The following is a 27,956-nucleotide window of genomic DNA, read 5'->3' on the forward strand; positions in this document are numbered from 1 at the left end:
ATGGAGCAGCAGCACCTGTCCGTAGCACAGAACGTGACCCGCGCCGCCACGGCGTGGGCGGCCAGCCCGGTGGGTCTCCTGGTCCGCGTGGAGGCGCTGGTGACGGCCAGCTGCGCGCTCCTCGCCACGCTCGTCTTCCTCGGCTCCGGCCGCCGCACCAGCCGCAGCGCCGCCTTCCGTTTCGTGGTCTGGCTGGCGCTGATGCTGAGCTACCCGGCGGTGTCCTACACGATCGGGCTGATGCAGTCGGGCTCCTTCCGCAACGACATGGTGGTGGTGTGGGCATGCTTCCTGCTCGGCTGCGCCGACGGCATCGCCGCCTGCAGCCTCGACGGCGCCGACCAGCAGGCCCGCACCATGATCAGCCAGGCCACGCAGGTGTTCTACGTCATGCTCCTCCTCATCTCCTACCTCGGTTCTCTGCAGCTGCAGCTGAAGGTGCTCCTGTCGCTGCTCTGGTTGCTCAACGTCGCCAAGCTCGTGTTGCGCCTACGGGGCCTCCTCGCCGCCGGCCGCGACCGCGTCCTCACCGCCGACAACTGGCTCATCTCCAAGTACATGGCTCACGAGAAGGTCAGCAGCATCTGGGATTTCGACCCGGCCACCATGAGGGGCTACAGGTACGTGGTCACCGGCGACGACAAGAAGAACGTGCAGTACCAGTATGGCGCCGCCGAGTACAAGGTGGACGACGAGCTCGTCACCGTCGAGAAAGCGTGGGAGCAGCACGACGGGAGCCTACTGAGCGACGACGACAAGCTCAAGGATCTGTGCCTCTCCTTCTCGCTGTTCAAGCTCCTCCGGCAACGCCTCAACCTCAACGGGAAGCCGTTCCACGAGCCCAAGGACATCAGGACGCTCGTGTTCGTCCGGAGGGGGCTCGCCGGCGGCGACTCCTGCGAAGACCACGACAGGATGTACCGTGTCATCGAGGTGGAGCTGGGTTTCCTCTTCGACTTCTACTACGCGAGGTACCCCTCGCCGAAGCAGACTCTCGTCCCGGAGACGGCCACGTTCATGGCGGCCGCCGCGCTGAGCCTCTCCACCCTCTTCTCCCCGGCGTTGCTGCATCACCACCACCACCACCCTCTGCCCCCGGGCGGCGGCGCCGTCGACTACACCACGACCAGCGTCGACATCTGGCTGGCTAGGCTGGTGATCTCCCTCTTCCTGGTCCTCGAGCTCTCCCAGTACCTGTCCCTCGTCTTGTCGGACTGGCACAGGGTGAAGATGCTGTGCCGCTACGTGCGCCACCGGCCATGGTGGCAAGGCCACCCGATCCTGGAGAAGTTCCTATGGCTGACGTGCCGCGCCACGCTGACACGAAGCTACTGGAGCAACTCGGTTGGGCAGTACTCGCTGCTCCACTCCTGCCTCGAGAACCAGAGCTCCTGCCTCCTCACGCGCGTGCCGCTCCACAGGTGGGTCAAGGATCAGCTGGCCACGACGAGGGCAGTGACGCGGCGGAGCCTGCCGGTGGCGGTGAAGCGCCAGATCCACCGGCTGCTCCGGTCGGAGTGGCTGTCCAACGTCAAGTACGGCGACCGGACGCTGCAGAGGAATGACATGCTGCAGGTGTTCGACTGGTCCACCTCCAGGTACAAGTTCGGCACCATGGGCAGCATCCTCATCTGGCACATTGCCACCGCCATCTGCGACGACGAGCTCTCCAAGCTGCTTGCCGCCGCCGCTGGCAAGGCACGGCCACGCCGCCGACAGCCGCGAGGTGGCCACCGTGCTCTCCAACTACTGCGCCTACCTGCTGCTCCAGGCGCCGGAGCTGGTGACGGACGAGGTCCACGACGAGCGGCTGCTGATGGAGGCCGTGCAGGAGGCGATCCAGAACTACCTCCGAAACAAAGGCTGCCGCCGTTCCAAAGACGCCATGTTCGCCAGCTTGCGCGAGTTCATGCCGGCCGACGAGGCCAACTTTACCGGAGAAGCCGTCCTAGTCGACGGCGCACAGCTGGGGTACCAGCTGCTCTCGACCATGGCCGACGAGGCGGCGCTGTGGAACGTAGTGGCCGAGATGTGGGTGGAGCTGCTGCTGGCGGTTGCGCCGTCGGAGAACGTGACGGGCCACGTCAAGAAGCTGGCCACCGGCGGCGAGCTCATCACGCACCTCTGGGCTTTGTTGACGCACGGTGGGATTATCAGAAGGCGAGAGAAGCCGTACTATGACTCCCGCTAGCGCCTCAAAGTTCTGTGATATAGGAGTATATGCGAGGCAAATTAAATTTGGTTATTTGTAGTTTGTATAATCGATCGCCCCACAGTTCGTAAGATGCATGTACGCAAATTTCTAGTCTTACAAACACTTAATTGTCCCATGCTAATGCTGTGATAGCATTTAGGAATGCATATTAAACGATCAACAGAATATGTCTTTTCAATCAAAAGTTAAATAAGATAGATTTAATATTTAAAGAAAATTATAGCACAAGTTATCTTATAAACCCATATTGTCTATGGACTATACCCGAAGATGGTATTTATAGGGTATGGGGATTGTTGGAAGCAGGGTATACGTGAGATTGGATGAAGTAGACAAGTGGCAAGGATTTTTACTAGTTCGGACCCCAGATGAGTAATAATCCTATTCCAGTTTTGTTAACAACCCTCTTCTTGCAAACCCAGTATTCTCAAGAATAATCAAATTCAATACAATCTCAGAAAATAGAAAAGGAATTGAGCGAGAAGTTTTCTTAACAACCCTCTTATTGCAAACTCAGTAATCTCAAGAACAATCAAATTCAATACAATCTCAGAAAATAGAAAAGGAATTGAGTGAGAAGAAGTGGAGGAAGTTTTTAGAATAGGCAGTGAAGAGGAACACGAGAGAGTAAGAGAGGGACACAGATCGATAAGGTTCAAGCAAACCAAGCCTCCACCGCCGTGGCTGAAGCCGCCGATGCATGATTTGTTAGATGCCTCCTTCTCTGTAGGACTTGTTTTCTTATAGATGCTCCCAGCCGAGTGGGCCAAGGCTAGCAGCCCACATAAGCCCAGGTCCATGACAAGTTTATTTGTATTATGGATGGAAATACCCCACATAATACGATGGGGAATAGGACGAATAGATGAATCGGCCGACTAGAAGCTGTCGTGAACGACCCGACGAGATCTATTCGACGAGTAAGGCGCTGGCTTCCTTTCGAATTGCTTCTGGATGTGGCTTTTGCTATGACTTGTAATTTGATGCGCCTAGCTTGGCAAGGGGCCCTTGTATTTATAGTGTAGATTATCTTTTTCTCAAAGTAGAACTCGGAGAGACAAACCATTATACAGGCTCAAGGAAACCTTATCTCCCCTGACTAGAACTATGGCACCTTCTAGTCTAGGAAGATAATTTCCTTCTTTATTTACTGTATTTCCTTAGTTATTGGACAACTTTTCGTATACTTTTAGGTATATGGTACTGCCGTATTCCATTAACCCATGTATAGGAGGTATGCCTTATCCTTGATATGGATAGAGTGATAGTAGCCCCTGACTTTGATGCAAATAATGTGACCAGTATTCCCGAATAGAGATCCCAAAAACAATCATTGTCAAACTCGCGAAGTTCCTGCCACTCTGTATGGCTCGTGAGCTAACACCCGAGCCGAGCCGAGCTAGCTTGGTATCCACCCCTAAGTAGGAGGAGCAAGGTGGAGCTGAGCTAGCACGGTAATTGGGAAAGGTAGGGAGGAGGTGGTGGGGAAGATAAGAAGGGCAATTTTTGGGTGGGAAGGAGGGGAGGGGAGGGAGGCTAGAACAAGGTGGAGGTGAGCGGGAGGTGCGGAGCGTGTGTGAGACGAGAGGCCCTTTTTGTAATCGGTGTGATATGCCCTAGCTCAATACATCTAAATAGGAGTAAGATTATTAACATGTATAAAACTAGCATAATGGTTCGTGTAGATTGCGCGGTTAGTTTCGTTATTTATATATTTTTTAGAGCACATTTCAGAAAACTGTAACTTTAGTGACAAAACTATCAGTTTGCTGCAACATTAGCGACATGTTTCAGTTTGCTCTAACAATAGTGTGGAAAATTATGACAAAACTGCAACTTTTATGTTATATGCTGATACAGTACATATAGGTGACACTGTAGCAGCATATAACGTAAAAGTTGCAGTTTTGTATACAGAAAGTTATCCCTGAATATTTTGCATACAAATTAATGATCTAGCTCCCCGACCACTGTGGCTGTCTCAGCACAAGATCCAACTCCCCAGCCTCTGTGGGCCTCTCCGCGCAAGCCCCAGCTCCGCGCGCTGCCTCCACCAGCCTTATGCTGCATGCATCAATAAACTTCACTAGAAAACAATTTTTCATAGCGTTAACCTATAATTTTCGCTGGCGGCCATACGCAAAACCGCCAGTAAAAACATAACGAGTGGTTGGGGGGCTACGGATCGCCAGTGAAAACCATTTTTTGCTAGCGGCCACGCTAAGAGGTCCGCCATAAAAAAAACTACTCTATTTTTCGAGGTGGACCTCTTAAGTGTCCGCCAGCAATTTTCGCTGGCGGCCCGTTAAGAGGGCAGCCAGCAAAGATTTACACCTTTTTGTTGGCGGCCCACTTAAACGGACGCCAGTGAAAGCATCGCCAATGAAAATATCGTCACTTTTAAAAACCCCTCGGCCACCGCCACCCAGCACTTCTCCTCAGATCCACCCAACTCCTCTTCCTCCTCCTCTCATCCTCCTCTTCCTCCTCAAATCAACCCTCTAGATCCACCCTCCTCCCTCACCGGCGGCAGCTCCCTCCCTACTGGCGGCGGGTCTCGCGTAGGCAACGGCGGTGAAGAGAAGCGCGGGCGGTGGAGATCCGGCGCCGGGAGGGGTGGCGGCAGTGGAGAGAAGCGTGGGCCTCGGAGATCCAGCGTCGCGAGGGGCAGGGACAGCGGAGAAAAGCACGAGCGGCGGAGATCCGGCACCAGGAGGGGTAGTGGCGGTGGTGAGAAGCGCGGGTGCGGGTGGTGGCATCTTCCTCCCCACTGTGACGGTGCAACTGACGACGAGCAAGTCATCATCGTCCTCTTCGCGCTCCTCGACAAGACCGGCATCCTCATCGTTCATCGTGGTATCACCTGCTACTCGGCGGATTGGCGCTCGACGTGGCTGCCATCCTCGACGGCAAGCCGAAGCTTGCCGGGTGCCCAAGGCCGTGCAGCTGCGACCAAGGCTTTGGTTGGAGTGGATGGATTTTCTTTTTTTTTTTTTGTGATTTGTGAATGGATGCATTAATTTGTAGTGAATTTGTGATTTGTGAATGGATTGCAATGTTTGTGAATGAATCTGTTAAATGTATTATAAGATTTGTGGTGAATTTGTGATGTGTGAATGGATTATGGTGGGAGAGGATTTTGGATTTGCAGTGGAGTATTTTGAATTTGTGTAGGGGATTTTGGACCTGGTGGGAGATTTTCGCTGGCGGTTCTTATTACGGACCTACTAGCAAAAACATATTTTCGCAAGCGGTTTACTCCCGCTTGTGAAAATACTCTATTTTCACTGGCCTTTTCTTGCTGGCGATTAGACTGGCCGCCAGCAAAAAAGCTTTTTTTTAGTAGTGATCGGGTGAAGAGGCTGTAGAGCTTGGGCTGAGAGAGAAAGGGGATGGGAGAAGATAGGTAGAGAGAGGAAAGAGAAGAGAGAGATGGCATGTGGGATCTTATTATTTATTTGAGGGTGTTTGGGGTTAAGTCCGATTTACCCCCCTCAACTATCACAAAAGTACAGTTTATCCCCCTCAACTTTAATACCAGTTGTTTTACATCCTCCAACTATCTAAACCAGCCAAGTTGCCCCCCTCTCCTCAATACACGGTGGTTTTCAACTTACTGGGTGTGCAGGAGCAGCAGGACCCACCTGCCAGCCTCTTCCACCTTAGTGTTCTGTGTGCTAGCTCAGACCAAAACTTTACACTCGGTGGATGTCACCTAAATGGTTATGAAAAAAATTTCAAAAAAAAGATAAGATAGGTTAATATGTAATATATCACTTCACAAACATGTAAGTCCAAATTCAACTCCTACAAGTTATAACAAAAATAGCAAATTTGACCGTAAATATACATATACTAGTTAGAGATTAATTTTTTTGTTATAACTTGTACAAGTCGAATTTGAACTTGCATAAGTGATATATTACATATTAATCTATCTTCTAAATTGTTTTGAAATTTTTTTCTTAAGCATTTAGTTGACATGCAAGAAACGGGTGGACATCCACCCGAGAGATTAAAATCCATATTCCCAAAACTACCCCTAAAACAATGCCTATGAGGTAGTTTATTTGGTTTAAACAGTTTGAGGTATAAAATGTTTTGGTACTTAAATGTCTGGGTAACTCGGATTTTTTTCAAAAAAAAAGTTATAAAACCGGCCCCCGATAGCACACCAAGAACCAAACGCGGAAGAAACGCCATAGGAGATCTAAACATGAAGACGACACCGAGATATGATATTTGTTTACGAGGTTTAGCCTACATTCTTGAGGCACTGATTATGGACGCTCCTCTCGAATCAAGTATATTATAGCATATCAGAGTTACAACGACTCATGGCCTGACACTGGCAAATTGCCAACAGCCACTCCCTCTCGCTATACTAAATCACGATGTGGCTACAACAGGTCCATCCCTCTATTTAAAAAAGATCCTTAGGATATAGTCCGACTCTTACTCTATTTTTAACACTCAGTATAACTTTAAGTTCTAAATTGTAATCAACTTTGTACACATTTTCGATGCACAACTCTAACAAAAAAAAGAATAATTAATGAGCTGATACGAGCAGTACACATTAGACAGGGAAAGCACTGTTTTACACATTAGACAGGGAAAGCACTGTTTTCAGTTCCGGTCCTCTTCTCGATGACTCCGGCGTGCGTCAACAGTGCCCAGAGGTGGGTGATGAGCTCGCCTCCGTTTGCTAGCATCTGGACATGGCTGGCCGCGTTGTCCGACGGCGCCCCGGACAGGAGCAGCTCTACCCAGAGCTCGGCAAGCAGCTTCCACTTGTTCACCGTCTCTGGCATCTTTCCAAGTATTTCGCAGAGCCTTCTGCCTTCGACCAAGATGTCCCTGTGCACATCCCTGGCTTGGGAATCCGGCGCCGTCGCTGGCAGCTTATCGTACATGTCATCCCTGGACCGGCAACCTCCAAGGCATTCACTCGCCTTACGTTGCACGCCTTGCAAGAGGAGCTGCGTGTCGTAGCTGTGCTCCGGCAGTAGCTCCGGCGCCGACGACACCAGGTAGGCGCAGTAGGAGGACAGCGTGGTCGCCACGAGACGGTCCCGCTTGACGATGCCGCTATCGGCGGCGGCGGGCGCACGGCCGGCGACGAGCCGCCGCTGCGACGTGTAGTCGTACAGTTCGGTGGCGATGTGCCAGATGAGGATGAGGCTCGTCGTCGTTGCCTCCTGCTGACGCCGCGGGTAGAGCACGGCCGGCGCGCCGTTCTTCTCCAGCGCGTACTCGCCATGCTGGACTCGAGCCAGTCCGCTCCGCAGGAAGAGGTAGATGGCGCGCTTCACCTCCTCGGGGAGCTTCCGGTGACGCGTCGCCCTGCTCCGGAGCAGGAATCGCGACATCCGCTTGGGGAGCGGCAGGCACCAGATGCAGGCGTTGCACCGAGAGTGCAGGCACGCGAGCAGAAGAGAGTACTGCCCCACCGAGTTGTTCCAGTAGCGTATCAGCCTGACGCGGCACATCAGCTTTAGCATTAGCTCCAACACAGGTTGATTCTGCCACGACGGCTCCCGGACGTATCGGCACAGCATCTTCACCTTGTGCCAGTCGGAGAACACCAGAGTCAGGTACTGGAAGGATTCGAGGATCAGGAACAAAGCGATCACAATTCTTGTCAGCCAGATGTCGAATCCGGTGGTGACGGAGTTGCTGGCAGCACGGTGGTTGAGCACCGCCGGCGAGAACAGCGTGCACAGGCTCGCCACCACGACGGCCGCGAAGACGAGCGTGTCCGGGATGAGCGTCTCCCTGGGCGACCGGTACCTCGCGTAGTAGAAGTCGAAGAGGAAGCCCAGCTCGACCTCGATGACGCGGTACATCCTCTCGTGGTCGTCGCCGGCGCCGGCGGCGAGGAGGCCAACCTTGACGAAGTCGCGCGTCTTGTTCAGTGGCGCCTCGCTGAGCGGGTACCCGCCGAGGCGACGCCGGAGCAGCTTGAACATGGCGAAGGAGAGGCACAAGTCCTTGCGCCTGCTCGCCGCCGTGTCGTGACCGTCACCGTCCGAGTTCAGTAGTCTCCCCCGGCACCCCCACACCTTCTCGACAGTGATGATACTACTCCTGTCAAGATTCGACTGGTGGATTGGGTGGTAGTCGCCGTTGTCATCCTTCTGGTCAGCCTCGCCGGCAACAACGTACCTGTAGCCTTTCATGGTCGCCGCGTCGTAGTCCGGGCCACCGTAGACGTGCTCACGCGACATGTAGTCGGCGATGAGCTTGTTCTCGACGGTGAGGACGCTGTCCCGGCCGGCCGAGAGAAAGCTCCTGACGCGCATCGCGAGCTTTGCGGCGCTCAACGCCCAGAGCAACAAGAGGAGGAGTCTCAGCTGGAGCGGCAGCGCGCCGACGTAGGAGACGAGGAGGATGAGGACATAGACGAGCTGAAGTCCTTGGTTGAGGGCGGTGCGGGCCTGCTGGTTGGAGTCGTTGAGGCTGTAGGCGGCGATGCCGTCGGCGCAGCCGAGGAGGAGGAGGAGGAAGCAGCCCCAGGCGACGATGAGCTCGTTGCGGAAGGAGGCGGACTGCATCAGCCCGATCGTGTAGGAGACGGCCGGGTAGCTCAGCATCAGCGCCGACCAGACGGCGAGACGGAAGGCGGCGCTATGGCTAGCGCGGCGGCCGGAGCCAAGGAGGACCAGCACGGCGAGCAGGCAGCAGCTCAGGGTGACAAGGACCTCGATGCGGGCGAGACGGCCAACCGGACTGGCCACCCACGCTGTGGCTGCGCGGGTGGCATTTCGCACCGACAGGTGCTCCTCCACGACATGATCCGGCGGCTGCTGCATCTCCATGACGGGAGCTTGTTCGCCAATATGCTCTGCAGAAAAGGTACAGCACGAAAATCTCTCTTTTTCCCTCTCTTATTAATTACAACCCCTGAACAACATTTAACCGTTTTTAATTAGAAAAAGACATACGAATAAATGTAACAAGCCCCTTTCAGGGGTGAAACTGAGCCAGGTATGATGACATCATCTCATTCTCGTTTCCTCCCCCAATATTTTTCTTCGGAGTCGGAACGTTGGACTGATAGCTAGTGCTAGGCCGGATAACCTATCATTATCTCGTGTTCTATCCCTTCTTTCTCGAGATTAGATTAGAATATTTAGTGTGTAGATATTCCTAGAGGGGCAATCAGCTAACACTCCTACAGAAACATACAAAAGATACAACATTATAGATATCAAAACAGCTAAAACCAGCACCTTATAGTGCTTTCTACACATCAAACACATGTCCACGGTGTGTCATCGGCTACAATCGGCACCTTTGTGAAGAAATAGGTGCTGGTTCTAAAGAAAAACCGGCACTAATACTATGTATGCCTTTCTTTAGAAAAACTGTCAGGGTTACGAATAAGGCTTACCTCCTATCCTTGGGGTAATGAAGTATACGGATACGCATACCCTTGAGTATACGGAAAGGTAACCTTAGAGATAATGGAGTTTAACTGTGTATAAGGAAACCGTCTCCCAAAATAGAAGTAGTCGGAGTCCTATTCGGGGAGTAAGTGGACTTTACGATCTCGTATGAAGGGAATTATCTCTGAGTTCTACTTGGAGGCTAAGGTACCTGCGGTATAAATAAAAGGCCCCCAAGGGGTACGGGATCATCCAATCATAACTTGCCACTCATCATGGAAGAAGCAATCCGGAGGACTCGTAGCCAACTCGTCGCCTGATCTCGACAGGGATCTAGTCAGCAACTCGTCGGTTCTGTTATTCTCTATTGTAAGCTCTATGGCTCTGTCGTAATCCCATATAAACGGGACTAGGGCAATAACCTTATGAAGGGCCTGAACCAGTATAATTCTTGCCTTTTGTGTGCTTAATGTCATTTTGTGTAGATCACTATACGAACGTACCCTAAAATACAGTCTACGAGTATCCCCGTCGACAAAAACCAACACCGATAACAACACCCCTAATAAACAAGCCGAGCCAAGCCAGTCACTTCCGAGTGGATAAGAAGAGGGAGGGGAGGAGTGGGCGTCCTTATCCACTCCACTCGCCTCCCCCATTTCTCTCTCCACTCGCCTCCTAGCCACGAGGGTGCTGTGGCCAAAGTCGATTCGTCGGAGGCGGTGCGAGCTGTCGAGGCTGCCATGCGTGAGGTGTTGCTGCAGGTGGCGTCCACGGGAGGCGGAGCGACGCCGACGGCTGGGCAGATCTAGCGGAGTGGCACTGGTGGCTGGGCGGATCCGCGGAGACTACAGACGGGCGGCAACCAAGGATGGGCGTCGACGGCTTCCCGTGGCGGGTCCGACGGTGACGGCAGCGTTGGCAGCTTCACGCGGTGGATCCTTCAGCATTGCGGGCGGCGGTGTTGGTTGAGAAGGAGGCTCGGCCCCCCTCTCCATCCGGTGACTGTAGCGGTGGTTTAGTGTTCTTGGATGTTCTTGATGTGTTCATATGTTCTTGTATATTCTTGATGTTCTTGGATACCGATTAATATTGATAAAATTTGGTCGGGTGAAGGGGAGCTGCTCGATGCATCGGCTTGATTCGAGTCCATCCCCTCGAGCGAGGGGAGGATCCTCCCCTCTCGAGGCCGCCGCCAGATCCGCGAGGGAGGACGGCCGCCCCCGAGGCCAGTAGTGTTGGATCGACGAGGGAGGCTGACGGAGGCGGATTCGTCCCTCCCATGGCCGTTGGCATCTTCTCTGCCGCCTTCGACCTTCCTGTTGCCTTCCCTTTGCTGCTACTCCTCCCCTAGCAACATCGCCGTCGGAACAGGGGATAAGAGAGGGAAGTGAGGGGATAAGTAATGGACGGATGGTTATCTAGTCATGAGCCGTGGTCATGGTTTTTTCTAGGCTAGCCTCTTAGGTCTTTTTAATGAAATTATGATTTTCATGGGCGACGTCCTTAATATGACCACTTGTAAAAATAACTGTCCTTATGAGATGATCACCTATGAAAATTTGATTTTTACAGGCGAACCTTTACTGGACATCTCTTACATATTTTTGCTGGACATCTTACATATTTTTGCTGGACATCTCTTACATATTTTTGCAGACGGCTGTCTCTTTAGTTTACAAAAATAAAGGGTGTGTATATGAAAATTCGTTTTTTAAGTAGTGCTATGGTATAGTTTTATTCCTAGAATATTGGATGTAGCTTAAGGTTCAAAATTTCGGAACGAAATTTCAGTTCTATTGGACCCCCATATGATATTATTTCAGCCAAAAATTTTAATTTTTTTTAAATTTGGCACTATTTGTTTAAATTTGATCAAATTTTGTTCGAAAATTCAAATAATTTCGAACATTGGCACCCCCAATACAAATACTGAAAACAAAAGATTGAACCATGTAGCTACTTACATCAAGTGAGGACAGAACTACAGCTAAAGCAAATTAGGTATAAAGAAAAGCTAGATATACAATTTCATATAGGTACCATCTTAATTATTTCTATGTACCATCTTAATTATTTCTAATCATCGTGTTATATGTTATCGTCCCGTTTAATAATTGCCCTCTGCCCCTCGCATGCATTCGTACACCCTAACCATATAAAACCATATACAACCAGTTGCGATCCCAACGTACAGGTTTTTATTTCTCCTTCATCCATTTGCGGTTAGTTGAAGGCGTATCAATCAAATGACTTGTCTTTTTTTCACATCCTAAAATCTTTTATTTTAAAATCTGAAAATTAAAAGTTAGAACGAACAAAAACTTTTCTAAAATTGTACCATAATGGCTCTTCTTGGATTTTATTTTGACCTGTGCGCCAACATTCAGCTTAGTGCCAGTTCTAATAAGAGTTTAGAATTGGATGATTAACATATAATGTATAAAACGGGATATGTGATTAACTCATATGATTAAGTAAGTACTGATTATTTAAAAAATTTAAAAAATATTTGATTTTTGAAAACTGCTATATATGAAATTGTTCGCACAAAACACATTGTTTATTAATAGTATGAAAAGTGTGCTAAGAAAGCTGATACTTAGTTTAAAATATATGCCCTTAATTCAAAATGCAACCGCTGGTACGGTCGGCCTAGCAGGCTAGCACCACCGCACGCTGCCGTCATCGTCGCTTGCGGCCTCAACAACCGTCCTCCGCTCTCCCTGTCCCCACGTCGCACGGTTCCGGCCATGAAGAAGGACGCACGCTGGGTCGTGCGCATCAGCACCCCCGCCTCGCCATCCGCAGAATTTGTTTTTACCGGTGGGCTGAGTTCTTTTTAGCAATTTAAAATGGCAAATTCTAGTTGGCTCGTTTTTTGAATTGTTAAACGGTGTGTGTATTTTTTTAAAACACGGTACAAAGCGCGGGAATGCACAACGCACGCATACCTATATTTTTGAGTATCTAGGGTTTGAATCCAGATGGAGTGGTTCTACTGAAAAAAAACCTAACCAGTTAAGTTACACTTACTTTATGGTGTGTATTTTTTATAAAATTATCTATAAGTTTCTTAGAGAAATCTATTAAGTTTTTTAAACTTATAGTAGTTAATAACTTAATTAATCGTACGCTAATGAATTTTCTTATTTCACGTGCGGCTTCCCAAACCCGGGAATGAACGTAGTTTGAGTAATCTGCTCAGCCTATGCGCCTTCTTCTCTAAGCCACAGTGATGTGCATGGCCGTAATCACCTTGTAAGAACAAAAGGTGCGGTTCCTTTAACACTTCGGCGGGAAATTAAACTACTTGTCACTATAAAGTTTGGTAAATAGCCAGATGCTCCTCTTACATTTGCTCTTATTTTTTTTATCACTTTAAAGACATGGTTTCATAACTATTTGACATCTTTTTTTACATGGTATGCCAACGTAGTAACTTAGGGTGAAAAACAGTGTGGCACCCACTAGTTAGTCTCTCCTCCCCCTTCATCTATCCCTCCTTCCAATCAAAGCAAATCGCAAGCAACGGTGTAAATCCTTTTACTTTTCTCTAATTAATGTGAGAATTTCAAGCTTCCATAGTAAACATGGTTTTTTAAGCAAATAGTAAACATGGTGTCTTAATGATTATATAATAGATATAGATAAAAATCGAAACCATTGTCCCGACATTTCATAGAAAAAGACTAGTCTGTACCATATCATGTCAAGGAAGACGACTACTAGTATGTAATATATTGTTAGCTGCTCTTTGGGGGAGGGAGACAAGCTAGAAGCATCAGAGCTGCTCTGCAGAGGAATAGTAAAAAGGCTGGGAGCAAGAGAAATTGCAGCGGTGGCATCTTGGATTTCTTTCGGACAGATACTTCATTCTGCTTTTGGTCCTCGGCTGATTGGACGATCTGGAGCCTGCAGGTATCTGAGGTTCAGAGTTAGCAAGGTAACAACACACAGAGTTTAATTTCCTTGCAGTTTAGCTTTCCAATCCTATCTGTTTTCTTGCGAGGACTTTTGTAATCGTTTCATTTCAATTCGTGAAATACTTTGAGGTCTCTTATCTTTAAGCTAGTCCATGGCGTTTTATGACCTCTCTGATCCCTCTCTTCCTCTTAGAGAAAGACTACAGTAGAGTTGCAGGTATTTTTGTGCTTGTGTTACCGGACAAAGTATTGACATGCTAACAGAGTGCTAAGGTTGATGCCGTACTCATGTTAGACATGACAGTACCTGATCGGTTGCTACTCGATCGTGTGTGTAGGTGTCAGACAAATTTAGGTTGCTTTGCTAGATAGTACAGATGCTTTTGCATAACAGAAATACTGTAGATATAGATGGCTCAATTGACCCAAATTAGAGTACCGCTGTACTGAATCAATCCAGTCAAGCTGTTAATTGTCATCCTACATTCCTAGTTTCCTACTGCTGTTTCAAGCATCAGCCCGGCCGGCCGGCTGCTGCTCTCGGTCGTGAAAGGCTGAAGCTACGGGCTGTCTTAATTTGCTGTGCTGGAGTTTTGATTCAGAGTTGTAAGGCTGTACGCCATGCTTCTACTTAGGCCCTGTTTGAGGAGCTTAAAATCCTAAGAAGTGAGGATGTCGAGAAGCTGGAAAACTCAGCTTCTGGCTTCTAGTTTATTTTCTAGATTATACAACTAAAAACTTCTCAAAATTTAAATGAAAATCTAGACTGTTAGAGGAGCTTCTAGCAGCTAAAGATTTTAAGAGAAACTGCAGCTGTCAGAAACTCCTCAAAATAGACCCTTAATTAGACATTTGTTTGTCCTCATGTTTGGATCCTGTTCGTAGAAAATCAAGGCACAAAGTTACCAAACTATATTGCTTTTAATTACTCTTGTGTGAGGTGTTTTGTTCTATCAAGATTTTGCTTGCTTCAAGAATTTGTTGATTGGGCTGTCAGAAGGTTTGATGGAATTATTGGCCCATGTCCATGTGATCCTGCTATTATTTGTTCTCTGTCTAGTGTACCAAGTGCTTCTCCGGTCTTCTTTATGGCTCACATCATGTCAACCTAGTAGAAATGGTGCTAAAATTCATGCTGCTGATGCAACTTGTGGGAAGTCATTCATCTAGGGCTTGTTCGGTCAATATTTACGAAAAAAACGATTGGAGGAGATGGAGGGGATTAATTTCATGCCAATAGATGCGAAATAAATATTTTTTTTAGATAATGGAAACTTTTATTGAACTCAATCAATTACATCAAGGTGATACGATTATCCTGAGAACATTTCCGGCCTCTGTATAACTAAGATGTACACAGCCAAACATACAAAACCACACTCAAAAGGAAAAAAGAATGACATGGAGTATTGAGGACCATCAATCCAAAGACTAAATTGTCACCCATGAATAACTCCTTGGCTATCTCCTCCAAAAGCACAGAGTATTAAGAGCCACCAATCCTAAGACTATATCGCCACCCATATCTCTGGGTAAAAAACTCCTTGACCACCTTCTCCAAATATTGACATGCCACAACTACTATATCCCACGAACCAAACTTTTATAGGATAGCCCATGTACAAAGCCATCTTGAATTATAAAGGATCCAAAACGGAGAAAGTCCCGTTTCACCTTCATGAGGCTAGACCAAAAGTGTGAGTCCCTAGCCTTCCATTGAGCTTGAGAAAGAGGTTTATCACCTAGATACTTATTACGTATCAACTATTACCAAACCCCTTCCGTGGAGAGCAACTTGAATAACCACTTACTAAGTAGAGCCATATTCTTAATTTCCAAATCATGAATTCTCAATCCCCCTTGTTCCTTGGGGCGGCACAATATGTTCCATTTAGCGAGACGATACTTTTTTTTTTCTGACCATCACATTGCAAGTAAAACCTAGAACAAAAGTAGTCAAGCTTTGTAAGTATCCCTCTTGGTATGGCAAAGAAAGACATCATATACAACGGGAGGCTACTTAGCACCGAATTAATCAATGTTAGCCATCATCCAGTGGATAGGAGTTTTCCTTTCCAACTGCTTAGACGCTTTTCAAAGCGTTCTACCACCTCTTTTCAATCGGCATTTCTTAATCTCTTATAATGAATAGGGATACCCAGATACCGAAATGGCAATTGACCAGTGGAACAACCGAAGAGTTCCATGTATTCGTTTTCAAACTCTTTCGCTTCACCAAAACAATATAATTCACTTTTATGAGAATTTATCTTTAAGACCTGATAATTGCTCAAAGGCAAAAAGCACAACTTCATGTTACGAGCTTTTTCTAGATCATGATCCATAAAGGATACTGTATCATCGGCATAGTGAAAGATAGAGAGACAATCATTAATTAGATGTGGTACTACTCCTGCAATTTGCCCATTCACTTTGGCTCTATTTATTAGTACAGTCAACATGTCAGTTATAATATTAAATAATATGGGTGATAAGGGATCACCTTGACGTACCCCTTTCTTCTTCTGAAAAAAAAATGTCCAACTTCGTTATTAACCTTTACAAAAACAAATAATATTAAAAAAGTCCATGTAAAAATACAATTCAGAAATACCTAAAATTTAGATAAAAATAAGTTTTATGGAAGAAAGAATTCACATAGGAATACAATGTTATGGTTACAGATAAGCCATACCTCATATCCTACAACTTATGAAATATACGGGTATGGTATACCTTCACGTACACGGGTTGTTTCCGTATACGTTGTAGGAATTTGTCATGAATTATGGAAAATGTCCCCACGGGTTGGGTGACTAACTAATCCTACTCGGTGTGGATAGAGTTTCTATTAGATCGTACGGGGTCCGATGTCTCCGAGTCTTACTTAGAGACCAAGCTGATCCACGATATAAAAGTGACCCTGTAGGAGGGGTGCAAGGCATCGAATTTTATTGCCAACACACCCACCATTGATTACGAAGCCGGAGCATACAGAGCCAAGTCTCCGAGGGATCTCGTCGAGTTCATCGACTACGATCTCGTCAGTATCGTCAGATTTATCTACTCCCATTGTATTCTGTGGTTTTTCCATATTAATCCCATATAAATTGGATTAGAGCTATTACCTGATAAGGGGACTGAACCAGTATAATCCTTATCTTCTATTTACTTGATGTCATATCACACAGATCCTCTTACCAACGTACCTCAATACCCAAGTACCCAACTCATCTGGTCTACTAGTATCACTCGTTGATAGTGGCACGTTCAGGTAGGGGGACTTGGTGCTCAAGATTCTGCCGACATGACTTCAAGCCATTCCGACAACAACGTCAACACTAGCGCCAATCAAGGAATTTCTACCTCGACATCGCTGGTGTGGACTCAACTCGGAGCTATTGTTTTTCCAGTCTACACCGTTACGCCGATCTCGACTGTCCCAATCACTATTGGGAACAAGAATGGTATGGTCACGACTTCGAGAAACAACATCTTGTCGACAATTCCTCCCACGCAAGTGGGAAAAGAACATCGACAACCCCGATGCCTAGAAGCAATCCTCAAGCGACCAAGTTTTGTCCTCCATACAGGAACTATGCGCTGACAAGGATACTCGCCCAGAAGCCGAGATGTTGGTGTCCTGTCCATAAGGCATCCAAGCATCCTCTGGAGGATTGCTTGGTGATACTACATGTGAAGGCTAAGCTCTACACCTACAGAGAACGAGGCATTCAATGCGCTTCACCAACAAATATCACCTATTGTCCGATCCATAAATCGAGATCTCATGACCTCTCGAGTTGCAAAATCTTCCTTAAGACAATCAAGTCGCCACGCTCTTAGATCCAACAACCACGAGTTCAATCTTGGTGTGTTGCAGAGAAACAGGACGCAACGACAACCCCAGATTGGTTCGTGGGTCTTGTCGATGTTGGCCCTCACGAGCCATCTGTTTTGCATCTCTTAGAGGACCAAGAATCTTCTTCGTCGAGTACACCATGGGACGTATATGTAATCGACGGAACCGGAACCAGCGCATCAACAACTAAAGCCGGTGCGGCAGCAGCCGCGACGGTTACGCAAACACCCGCTCAGCAGTTAAGAGCTCTAACTCAATATTGAGAGAAACTCCTATCGACCCAGTCTTGAACCCCGAAGCTGATTAATGGGCAGCACGACTGCGAGAAATGATAACCAATCTCAATAGCGTGTTTTCAGCAGCTGCAACCGAGCCACCGCCACAAGACCCGCCACGAGGAGTGTTGGTAATTCATACGGTCACAGATAAAAATCCGCAAGCGCACGAATATACCGATGTAGCACTTCCCTTACGGAGTATTCCAAGGGTACAGAATCCAAGGGAATGTGTGTGATCAGATCTTCCTCCGGTTCATCCAAGAACACCAAGCAAAGGATAGGCTAGGATAGAGAGGATTTACTGGTGAGAAACAATATCTAGGGAAAAATTAAGTTTAATCCTAACGCGACACTTCAAGCACTGGCAACCCGCTGTTCCCAGATGTCGCTCTACACCCGGACAGGGAGGACTTAAGTGATCTTGAGGGCTGTCACCACCTCTACACCTACCTCAAACATATTGTGGGATACGCAACAATTACTGGATAACAATTACCTAAACACCACGTTTAAGTAATTAATATCTACTTTAGTGTTTATAACTCACCAAAGCAATCACTATATTTTAGTTGATTATAGTGAACAATATTCTCGTATGCTATTTAGTAACTAACCAAGAGATAATTCTCACAAGATAAATCTAAATTACCCAGGAAGATAATTCTATTGATATCAGAGTAATAAACAGAATAAAAGAAATGAGAGAAGATTACCGACAGCTCCGGAATTCTTCCGACTTCTTCTACTCTACTCTCTTCCTAATTCTAGTATACAAATAGTACAATAGAGCCTCTTGTAATTCAGCTCAAGCTTGGAAGTGTGTGAAGAAGTGAAGGAGTGAAGCTTCTTATATAGGATAGTTATGATGATTGTGAGAAGGGGAAATGTCCAAACTGCCCCGCAATTGCCATCAGGAGAATATCTAAAGCGTCCATGCCAAACCCCACATTCAACGGTGGAGACCAGGGTTCGGCTGAACCAACCTGGGCTGGGTCCTCCTGGCCTGGCCCTTGGCCCAGCTTCTCTCCTGGTCCTACTCTATCTATTTTTCGGAGTTTTGGGCTGATTCTTCAGTGTTTTGATAAAGTTCAAAGCCCATCCTTGTATGGATATGTTTCTTCCTCCACTTTAGTCTAATTTTCCTCCCAACTTCTGGGTTTATCATTTGCATACAAATATACACCAACACTTGTGGAATATGTGAGATTTGACACCTATCACTATGTTGGATGTTTTATTATCTGGACTTTATGCAGATGTTGGCGGTATAGAATCATCATTTAATAACCGCCAACGAAACCCCCCCACACTTAGCTCTTTACTCGTCCCTGAGTAAAGGTCAGTGTAGAATGAAATCTTCCAAAATATAACTCAAGCATATAAATTATTCAAAACCATACCTGTACCCGTGAACTTTATCAGTGGCTAACCTACCATGTTGGGTAATTGATAAATGGAACGATCTTGATTCCAGTCCTTCTTGCTTCACCTGTCAGTCTCATGGGAATTTTTTAATTTTCGCAAACTAGTTCTTTTCCTCTTATTGACTCTCCCAGTAGATTGTACCAAATCTTATCCCTATTCTACAGGCTAATATGTGAAGCTCGGAAGGGATAAATTGTGACATACCTGCATCATATATATTGCAAAGCCAAATATACGGACTCAAGAAGATTATCAGTCATACTCCTAGATCAAGGGTCTTTATTTGGGGAAATTTAACTATTTGCTACTCCTGTGATATGGCAATTAACGATTTGCCACTCACTGTCCATGACATGTGGGCCCTCATGTGTCTACAACATGTGGGTCTAGTGGCAAATCGTTAAGCACCATTCGTAAGAGTGGCAGATAGTTAAAAGCCCCATTTATTTGTGGTGGTAAAAGGAAAAGTATAATATTTTGTGGAATGATGGAATAAGGAAATGGTTCTCCTTTTTCCTATATTTTCTTCTCAACTTTTCCTTGCATAAATATGGAAGGGGCATGGCTACTTTTCTTTTCATCATACTCAAGTTTTGAGAGCAAGCTTTATTTCTCTCTTGAGCAAGGGTGGAGAAGGGAATTTGCAAAGGTGGAGGAAAGGAGGAAGAAGGTGTTCTGAGCTTTGATCCGATCGATCTACCTCCGAATGTGCATCACAACAGACAACAAGCGAGCAGGGGAAACTGCCTTTCAAAAATGGAACCAAACGGGCACCACCCTGGTTTAGCCGGTTCGGCCAAACCTTGGTGGGTCCCGCTGGCCACCAATTTTCTTCTGGCCCCACGCAATCCTAAGCTAAGCACAAAATTGACAACTATACATGAAATTAAGCATGCTTTAGATGAGATCATCATGGTTCATAATCAATTAATTCAATAATATCCACTTCTTCATCTAAAGTTTCATTCGGCTTAAGGAAAAGCTTTAAACGTTGACCGTTTACCTTAAATATGTTACCTGAGTCATTGCGAAGTGTGATTGCTCCATGCGAAGAGGTGTCGATGACGTTGAACAGTTCTTCCCATTTACTACGTAATTTTCCATGGCTGAACAGCATAACCCTGGAGTTGAACATCAGTACCTTGTCTCTTGGCTTGAATCTCTTAATTTTTATCCTTTTATCATGCCAACGCGTCGTCCTTTCTTTGTAGATCTTGGAGTTGTGATATGCTTTTTCTCTCCATTCTTCTAGTTCTGCTAATTGCATTTTTCTCCATTATCCTGCTCCTTCAAAATCCATATTCCAATTCCTGATGCCCCAGTATGCTCTGTGCTCAAGCTCTACAAGGAGTCGGCATGACTTCCCGTAGACTATCTGATAGGGGGACATTCCAATGGGTGTCTTGTATGCTGTCCGGTATGCCCACAGTATGTCCGGCAATTTCTCCTTCCATCCAGTCCCCATCTTATTAATTGTCTTTTGCAGAATGTTCTTGATTTATTTGTTCGATGTTTCTGCTTGACCACTGGTCTGTGGATGGTAAGGTGTGGCCATGTTGTGTTTGGCTCCCATGTCTCGCAGGAGGTCTCGGAAGGTTTTGTCGATGAAGTGCGAACCTCCGTTACTTATGACCATCCTTGGGGTACCAAATCTTGGGAATATGATTTCTGTAAACATCTTCTTGGCATGCTTCGCATCCGCGGTGCTGCACGGCATAGCCTCAACCCACTTGGAGACATAGTCGACTGCCACCAGAATGTACTCGCAGTTATGGGACTTGGGAAAAGGTTCCATAAAGTCAATACCCCAAACATCAAATATCTCGACTTGCCGGTTGTATGTAAGGGGCATCGCATCGCGAGCAGTGATTCCTCCTTGCCTCTGGCAGCTTGGGCATCTTCTGACAAATTCTTTCGAATGTTCATACATTGTTGACCAGAAGAAACCACATTGCCAAATTTTTGCCTGTGTGCGGAATGCACCATAGTATCCACCATAAGGCGAGGCATGGCATCGTTCTATGATCTTAAGTCCCTCTTCAGCTGGCACACATCTTCTTAACATGCCATCAGAGTAGACCCTATACAGATATGGCTCATCCCATATATGACGGCGGCTCTCGTATTTCAACTTACTTTGATTTTCTCCCGGTGGTATGTACTTTGATAACATGCAGTTCACTATGTTCGCATACCACGGGTTAGAGTCGCGCACCATCATCAGCATGTCATCTCTCAAGAAATCATTTATTGGTTGTTCCTACATGTCAGTAATCTGCAGCCTAAACAAATGATCTGCTACGGAATTTTCTACTCCCTTTTTATCCTTAATTTCTAAGTCAAATTCTTAAGAGATGTGGTTTAGCATCTTTCTTAGTGAGCAGGTATTTTAGAGCAGCATGATCAGTGTAGATTATCACCTTTGCTCCCACCAAGTAAGACCTAAACTTATCGATAGCAAAAACAACCGTGAGCAGCTCTTTTTCAGTAGTTGCATAATTCAACTGAGCTCCGGTTAGAGTTTTGCTAGGGTAACAGATTGCATGATGCTTTTTATCCTTGGTTTGGCCCAAGACCGCACCAACATCAAAGTCGCTTGCATCACACATAATCTACACATAATCTCAAAGGGTAATGTCTAATCAGGGGGTTGGATGATTAGAGCACAGACGAGTGTCTTTTTGAGAATTTCAAAGGATTTTAGGAACGCATTGTTGAACTCAAATGGAGCGTCTTTGGCTAGCAGGTTGGTTAGAGGTCGAGCAATTATAGAAAAGTCCTTAATGAACCTTCTATAAAAGTTGGCGTGTCCCAAGAAGCTGCAGATCCCCTTGATGTTCACATGAGGAGGAAGTTGATCAATCACATCAATTATTGCATGATCAACTTCGATTCCTTGCTCGAACACTCGATGACCAAGAACAATCCCTTCACGGACCATAAAATGGCACTTTTCCCAATTGAGTACTAGGTCCTTTTCTTGGCATCGTTGTAAGACCTTATCCAAATTCTGCAGACAATGACCGAAGGTCTTTCCATAGACAGAGAAGTCGTCCATGAAGACTTCCATAATGTCCTCGATTATGTCTGAAAAAATGGACATCATACATCTTTGAAAAGATGCGGGAGCGTTGTACAGTCCGAAAGACATCCTACGATAAGCATAGGTGCCGTACGGACATGTGAACGTAGTCTTACTTTGGTCCTCCGGGTGAATGGGAATTTGATGACACCCGGAATACCCAACAAGGAAACAGAAAAATGAATGATTTGCCAGCCGTTCCAACATTTCGTCAATGAAGGGTAGGGGAAAATGATCCTTTTTTGTTGCCTTGTGAAGCTTCCTGTAGTCTATGCACATCCTCCATCTGGTTACGGTTCGTTGCGGGATAAGTTCATTTTGAGCATTAACAACGTCTGTCATTCCTCCCTTTTTGGGCATAACTTGGACTGGGCTAACCCACTCACTGTATGGAACAGAATAAATAATCCCGGCATGCAGGAGTTTTAGGACATCTTTCTTTACAACTTCTCGCATCACATTATTAAGCCGCCGTTGAGGTTCCCTGTAGGGAGTACTCTCGTGCTCAATAGGGATACGATGAGTGCAAAGTGCGGGGTTAATCCCTCTGAGATCCTGGAGGGAATAGCCAATAACAGCGCAATGCTTCTCTAACACAGAAAGAAGACGTTGAGTCTCATCTTCATAAAGCTTGTCACTTATGATGACATGGGCTTCTTTGTCATTGTGCAAGAAAGCATAGCGTAGGCCTTCATGTAGAGGTTTAAGCTCAAGCGGAGGTCGAGGTGGCGGTTCCATGATTGGGAGTTCGAGAGTCGCACCGAGCTCCGCTTCCTCTTTGATGAAGTCGAGGACTTCATTTTCCAAAAGGGTCTCGAGAGACTTGTTAGGGGGAACTGCCGTAACCTCCTCCGCATACTCATTCTCTGGGAGAGAGTCGGTCAAGGTGAACATTGCTCGCGAGAATGAAACTGAGAATTCGTTCCCTCAAAAAGTTATCTTGAGGCTATCCAATCGGGGCGTATTTATGAGAAGCTGCTCAATTGGAAGTCCGATTAGGATGTCAAAATCTTTGATTTCAAAAACATGAAAATCCAAGACTGCCTCCCTGTCTTCAAAGCAGAGAGGTACGTCTTGCACAATCCCAAATCCTTCAATGATATTTTCATTCGAGTGCTTGAAGAATTTGTTTGTTGGAGTTATAGCTTTATCGCCCAGGTAAGTGAATGCAAATGACTCAGAGATGAGATTAACCCCGACAGTTGGATTGTATAGAATATCAACGTCGTTCCCTTCTAGGTGACAAGGAAGGGATCTAGCGTCATCTCTGATCTCGACGAGTTCATATTCGAGGAGGAAGACTACCCTACCGTCGACTACGAGTTGGTTATCTATGCCGCCAAGTCGATGACAGCTCGATAGGTTATTCCAAATATTGTATTGATGTGATTATGATGAATAAGAGCAACACCGGCTTCGCCCAACAGAAGTAAGGCTATTACCCGTCAGATAAGGTGCCCGAACCTGTATAAAAATCCTTATCTCTATCTTTTTTACCTCAATCTCGCATATACCCTAGTACCAATGATCCCCATACCATATAAAATACCGTAGTCATGGTACCACCCGTCAACACATACGCACTACTAGGGATATCATTACAATAATTCATAAGAATCATTTTTTACTTTCAAAAAGAGCATGCCAACCAAAATAAAGGATAATCGAAGTTGTTGATTTTGTCCATTTTCAATTCCTGCTCGACTTGAGATAAAGCTAGACGATAAATCGAGCTCGTGTTTGAATACCTCATTGCTTGGCTTAGGCTTATTACTATAAGCAAATTTAAATTTATAACTTGAATTTGACTTTTTGGTTTCTTTTATCGTACTTTATTTTACAACATTTGCTTTTGAGTCGCTAAGAACATGTATATAAAATATTTGCACACAAAAATTCTGTAATTCGAATAAGCACATGAATAAACGAAGCAGTGGATTATAATTATTTATTCACCTACGCATATCTACAAATTAAATTGGCTTCCATTGCAATGCGGACATTTTTTTTTCTAGTACGAAAAAATATAATATTGCTAAGTGCGCAATCTCTGCGGAGCCATCACATTGGTTCTTGAAAAAAAGAAAAGAAAAGAAAAGGAAAAGGCACGAACCTCTTGTTCTCGTCGTCCATGGCGATAGAACTCCTAGGCCAGAGTCGATTGCTGATCTCCCCTCGACCAACACAAAATCAATTGAAAATACAGCGTTCTCTGATTGACCATTCCCCTTAACAAAAACCTCTCATCGGAGTGCGCGAGTCGGCTCCGGTCGGCGCTGTATGGCGGCAAATCAGGGAGCTCCGGTACCTCGGTGCTGTGAATCTGCGCCCAAAGGCGGCTTCACTCGCATGAGGCCAGGAACTCGACGGATCAGCCCAAGATCTGGCGTAGCGCCGGTTGCTCGGTGCCTTAGTCGGGCACCGCCGCCGCCGCCCGCCGGCAAGACCGCCCTGGCTCGACGGACTACAGCGGGGATGGAAGAAGGGCGGCCGAAGCGACGGGCCAAACCAAACTGGTGGAACGGGTTCTTTACTCAACTCTACTGTTTTTTCAACATAGTTTTGTTCAGATTCATATTGGAATTTGAAACTTCGGTCAAGTTTTTCTGAACTTCCGGTATCTCGGACCTGGGGATTTGTTGTTGTTTTTTTTTTTTTTTTACAAATACTAAGTGATCCCTACTCGTAAGAACAAGAATTTTTTTTCACTCCTAGGAAAAAGATTGAAACGCGATGAGTTCTCGAGTGTTGATCTAATACGAATAGTTTGTCATTGAAATAGATGTCCCCAAAAATTCAATACTACTACAATATCAAGCGAGATGGTTTAACTCGCTCTTGATCCAGATAATTCTTACTAGTTGATTATTGTATATGCTGCTATCTTTTGCAATTAATGCAAACAGTAACTCATTTGAGCTGGTTTCATAAATGGTTGCAAGAAAGAATTTGTAAATGTTCTCACGTATGCAGGCTGATTGTGTCGACACACTACAGGGTCTATGGCGACTACCTATCTGGTTGTGGAGGTTATAAGCGCTGATATACCCTCAAGCAGCAATACCTCCCAGATGCTTTAAGAGGAACAAGAACCCAGAGTGGAACGAGACTTTTGCTTTCTCCTTCCAGCATGACAAGATTCCCAGCCCCACTGTGGATATCGTAGTCAACGATAAGGATCTGGTCAGAGATGACTTTGTAGGGAAGCTACACTTGGATCTCAAGGACATTCCAAAAAGGTCCCTGGATGATGTCCCACTGGAACCAACATGGTACCCACTCCTCGACCAGGACGGGACAAAATTAGCACAGGCCAGCTTGCTGCTCGCGATTTGGATAGGGTCACAGGCTGATGAAGCATATCGTCATGTAGGTTTATCAGGGTATATACCCAAAGTGTATGAGAACCCAAACCTATGGTGCTTGCGGGTCACAGTAGTTGAGGTCCAGGGTGTTACAGTAGGAGACGATGAACAGGAGGACATGGCCGGCTGCAACACAGGCACAGACACAGGGGTGTTTTGCAGGGCAAGGTTAGGGAAACAGGTTCAGAGGACTAGGGCACTTGGAAAGCAAAGGACAACCAGTGGTAGCTATGAATGGAAAGAGGACCTTTTATTTGTTGCTGCAGAGCCATTCTTTGAGGATGACCTTGAGCTACATGTGATTGTTGCAAATCCCGGTAAAGATGAGGTTGTCATCGGCCAACTGACTGTACCATTGTCTTCTATAGTAAAAGGAGGCGATGAACACAACCACTTTGATGTCATGCCCAGCAAGTGGTTTGATCTTAAAAACCCTGATAAGCCACAGTTCGACAGTTCTGTGGATGATGGCAATGACAACAGTAGCCGCATGCGAATTTGCCTAAAGAACATGCTGGATGGTAGATATCGTATCGTGCATGATTCTAAAGGCTATATGGATGACACTAGACCCGCTGACAGGAAACTCTGGAGACCCCCAGTTGGTAGGGTTCATCTTGGGATATTGCGCGCTACCGGCCTCCCACTTAGAATGGGCAAATCAACAGTGAATCCGTATTGTGTTGCAAAGTATGGTGATAAGTGGGTACGGACCCGCACAATCCTCGATGGCCCTGAACATGTATTCAATGAACAGCATACGTGGAGCGTCTATGACATTACGACCGTACTGACTGTGGGCGTTTTTGACCATTTCCCACACACGTGTGAAGCCCATCGAGAGATTGGCAAGGTACAGATTCATTTATCTTGCCTTGAGACTGATCGAGTATATGCACACTCCTACCCTCTTATCATTCTGAATCGCCGTGGGTTCAAGAAAGCCGGTGAGCTGCAGATAGCTGTCAAGTTGTCATCAGAATCTTTTATCAGCCTATTAGGCATGTACGCACGGTCCACTCTGCCCAAGATGCACTATGAACACCCCCTGACAGTAATGGAAGAAGATAAGTTTCGTTCAGAGGTAGCTGAGGTGATGGCCCTTCGATTCAGCCGGGTGGAGCCGCCCCTAAGGAGTGAGATTGTTGCATACATGTGCAACGCCACCGGAGGCACCAGCTGCTGGAGTATGAGGAAAAGCAAAGTGAACTTTTTTCGACTCATGCAGGTTGCTTCCCCATTCATTCATTTGTTTCAGAGCGTGACCTCATGGAAGAATCCTGCCGTCGCCTTGATTTCTCATGTCATCTTTGTCCTGGCTCTGTGCTTCCATAAGCTAGTACTCTCGATGGTGATCATTTATTTTGTCTTAGTAGCTTTGTGGAATTACCGGTTCAGACCAAGGAAGCCTCCTTTTTTTGATCATAAAGTATCTTGTTTAGGCAGTGTACATCCAGATGAGATTGATGAGGAGTTTGATAGTGTCGAATCAAGTTGTAGTATTGACCTGGTAAGAATGAGGTACGATAGACTGAGGAGCGTTGCCGGCAGGGTTCAAACAGTTGTGGGTGATGTAGCAACTCAGGGGGAGAGGATCCAATCATTGTTATGTTGGAGGGATCCTAGAGCAACTGCAATCTTTCAGTTCATCATTGTCATGGTATCGATTGTTGTGTATTTTGTACCAAAGAAGGTTCTTGTGGGAATCGCAGGATTTTACATAATGAGGCACCCAAGGTTTCGGAAGAAGAATAATACACCATCGATCGTTGAGAATTTCTTTCGTCGATTGCCAGACAAGCAAGGTACTCTCATATAATACATAGCAGTAACACTTCATCTATATAAAGCTTGGTGCTTTCAGAAGAAGAATACACCATCGAACATTTGGAATTTCTTTTCTCGATTGCCAGACAAGCAAGATATTCTCTTGTAATATTGTGCTCAGCATTGCACTCTTGATCGAGTATGTTAAGTTGCCTTAGCAGCCTTACCTTCCAGGACATGTTGTTCGACTCAAATAACTAGACTGTACCATTTTTTATTCTCTTCTTTGGTTTAGGACACCAATCACATCACATCTGCGTATTACCACGGTGTTGGTGGGCTGTACGTGTATTTCTAAACATTGTAAATACTGAAGTAGTAGGTTACATCGTCCCAACAACTAGTGGTCTAGTATTCTGGATGGTAGTCAGCTGTGTGAGGAGGAACAGATCTTACATTGTGAGAAACCATAGACCACCATCGTGGATCGCGCTCACGCTGCACAGCTAGTAATTTGTTGTAATCGTTGTTGTAGTATTGTGCCTGTTTGAATGGTTATGTAACACTTTATGTCAGTTTTGTAATACTACTACTTAGAGCTTTTTTTTTTTTTTTAATGTCAGTTTGTAGAGCTACTTCCTTGGT

General features: G+C 46.2%; 3 protein-coding genes across 3 annotated transcripts; 2 read left to right on the top strand and 1 right to left on the bottom strand.

Annotated features, from left to right (window-relative positions):
* Positions 1-2,191, top strand: LOC127757380 (uncharacterized). Its single transcript, XM_052282880.1, has 3 exons — positions 1-1,061; positions 1,152-1,698; positions 1,772-2,191. Exons 1-3 carry the CDS (start codon positions 1-3, stop codon positions 2,189-2,191), a joined length of 2,028 nt encoding a protein of 675 aa, XP_052138840.1.
* Positions 2,192-6,822: 4,631 nt separating this feature from the next.
* On the bottom strand, positions 6,823-9,036 carry LOC127757381 (uncharacterized). The gene has a single exon (XM_052282881.1). It carries the CDS (start codon positions 9,034-9,036, stop codon positions 6,823-6,825), a length of 2,214 nt encoding a protein of 737 aa, XP_052138841.1.
* Positions 9,037-13,416: 4,380 nt separating this feature from the next.
* Positions 13,417-27,931, top strand: LOC127756560 (FT-interacting protein 7-like). The gene is made up of 2 exons (XM_052281915.1): positions 13,417-13,552; positions 25,153-27,931. Exon 2 carries the CDS (start codon positions 25,663-25,665, stop codon positions 27,361-27,363), a length of 1,701 nt encoding a protein of 566 aa, XP_052137875.1. The 5' UTR covers positions 13,417-13,552; positions 25,153-25,662; the 3' UTR covers positions 27,364-27,931.
* The last annotated feature ends 25 nt before the right edge of the window (positions 27,932-27,956 follow it).

The sequence above is a fragment of the Oryza glaberrima genome, chromosome 12 (assembly GCF_000147395.1).
Source record: "Oryza glaberrima chromosome 12, OglaRS2, whole genome shotgun sequence".
Lineage (NCBI taxonomy): Eukaryota > Viridiplantae > Streptophyta > Magnoliopsida > Poales > Poaceae > Oryza > Oryza glaberrima.

Coding starts and splice junctions, on each gene's coding strand:
- LOC127756560 (XM_052281915.1), top strand. CDS start 25,663: ATGGCCGGCTGCAACACAGGCACAGACACAGGGGTGTTTTGCAGGGCA.
- LOC127757380 (XM_052282880.1), top strand. CDS start 1: ATGGAGCAGCAGCACCTGTCCGTAGCACAGAACGTGACCCGCGCCGCC. Junction 1,062..1,151: donor TCCACCCTCTTCTCCCCGGC/GTTGCTGCATCA, acceptor CTGGCTGGCTAG/GCTGGTGATCTCCCTCTTCC. Junction 1,699..1,771: donor TTGCCGCCGCCGCTGGCAAG/GCACGGCCACGC, acceptor CTGCTGCTCCAG/GCGCCGGAGCTGGTGACGGA.
- LOC127757381 (XM_052282881.1), bottom strand. CDS start 9,036: ATGGAGATGCAGCAGCCGCCGGATCATGTCGTGGAGGAGCACCTGTCG.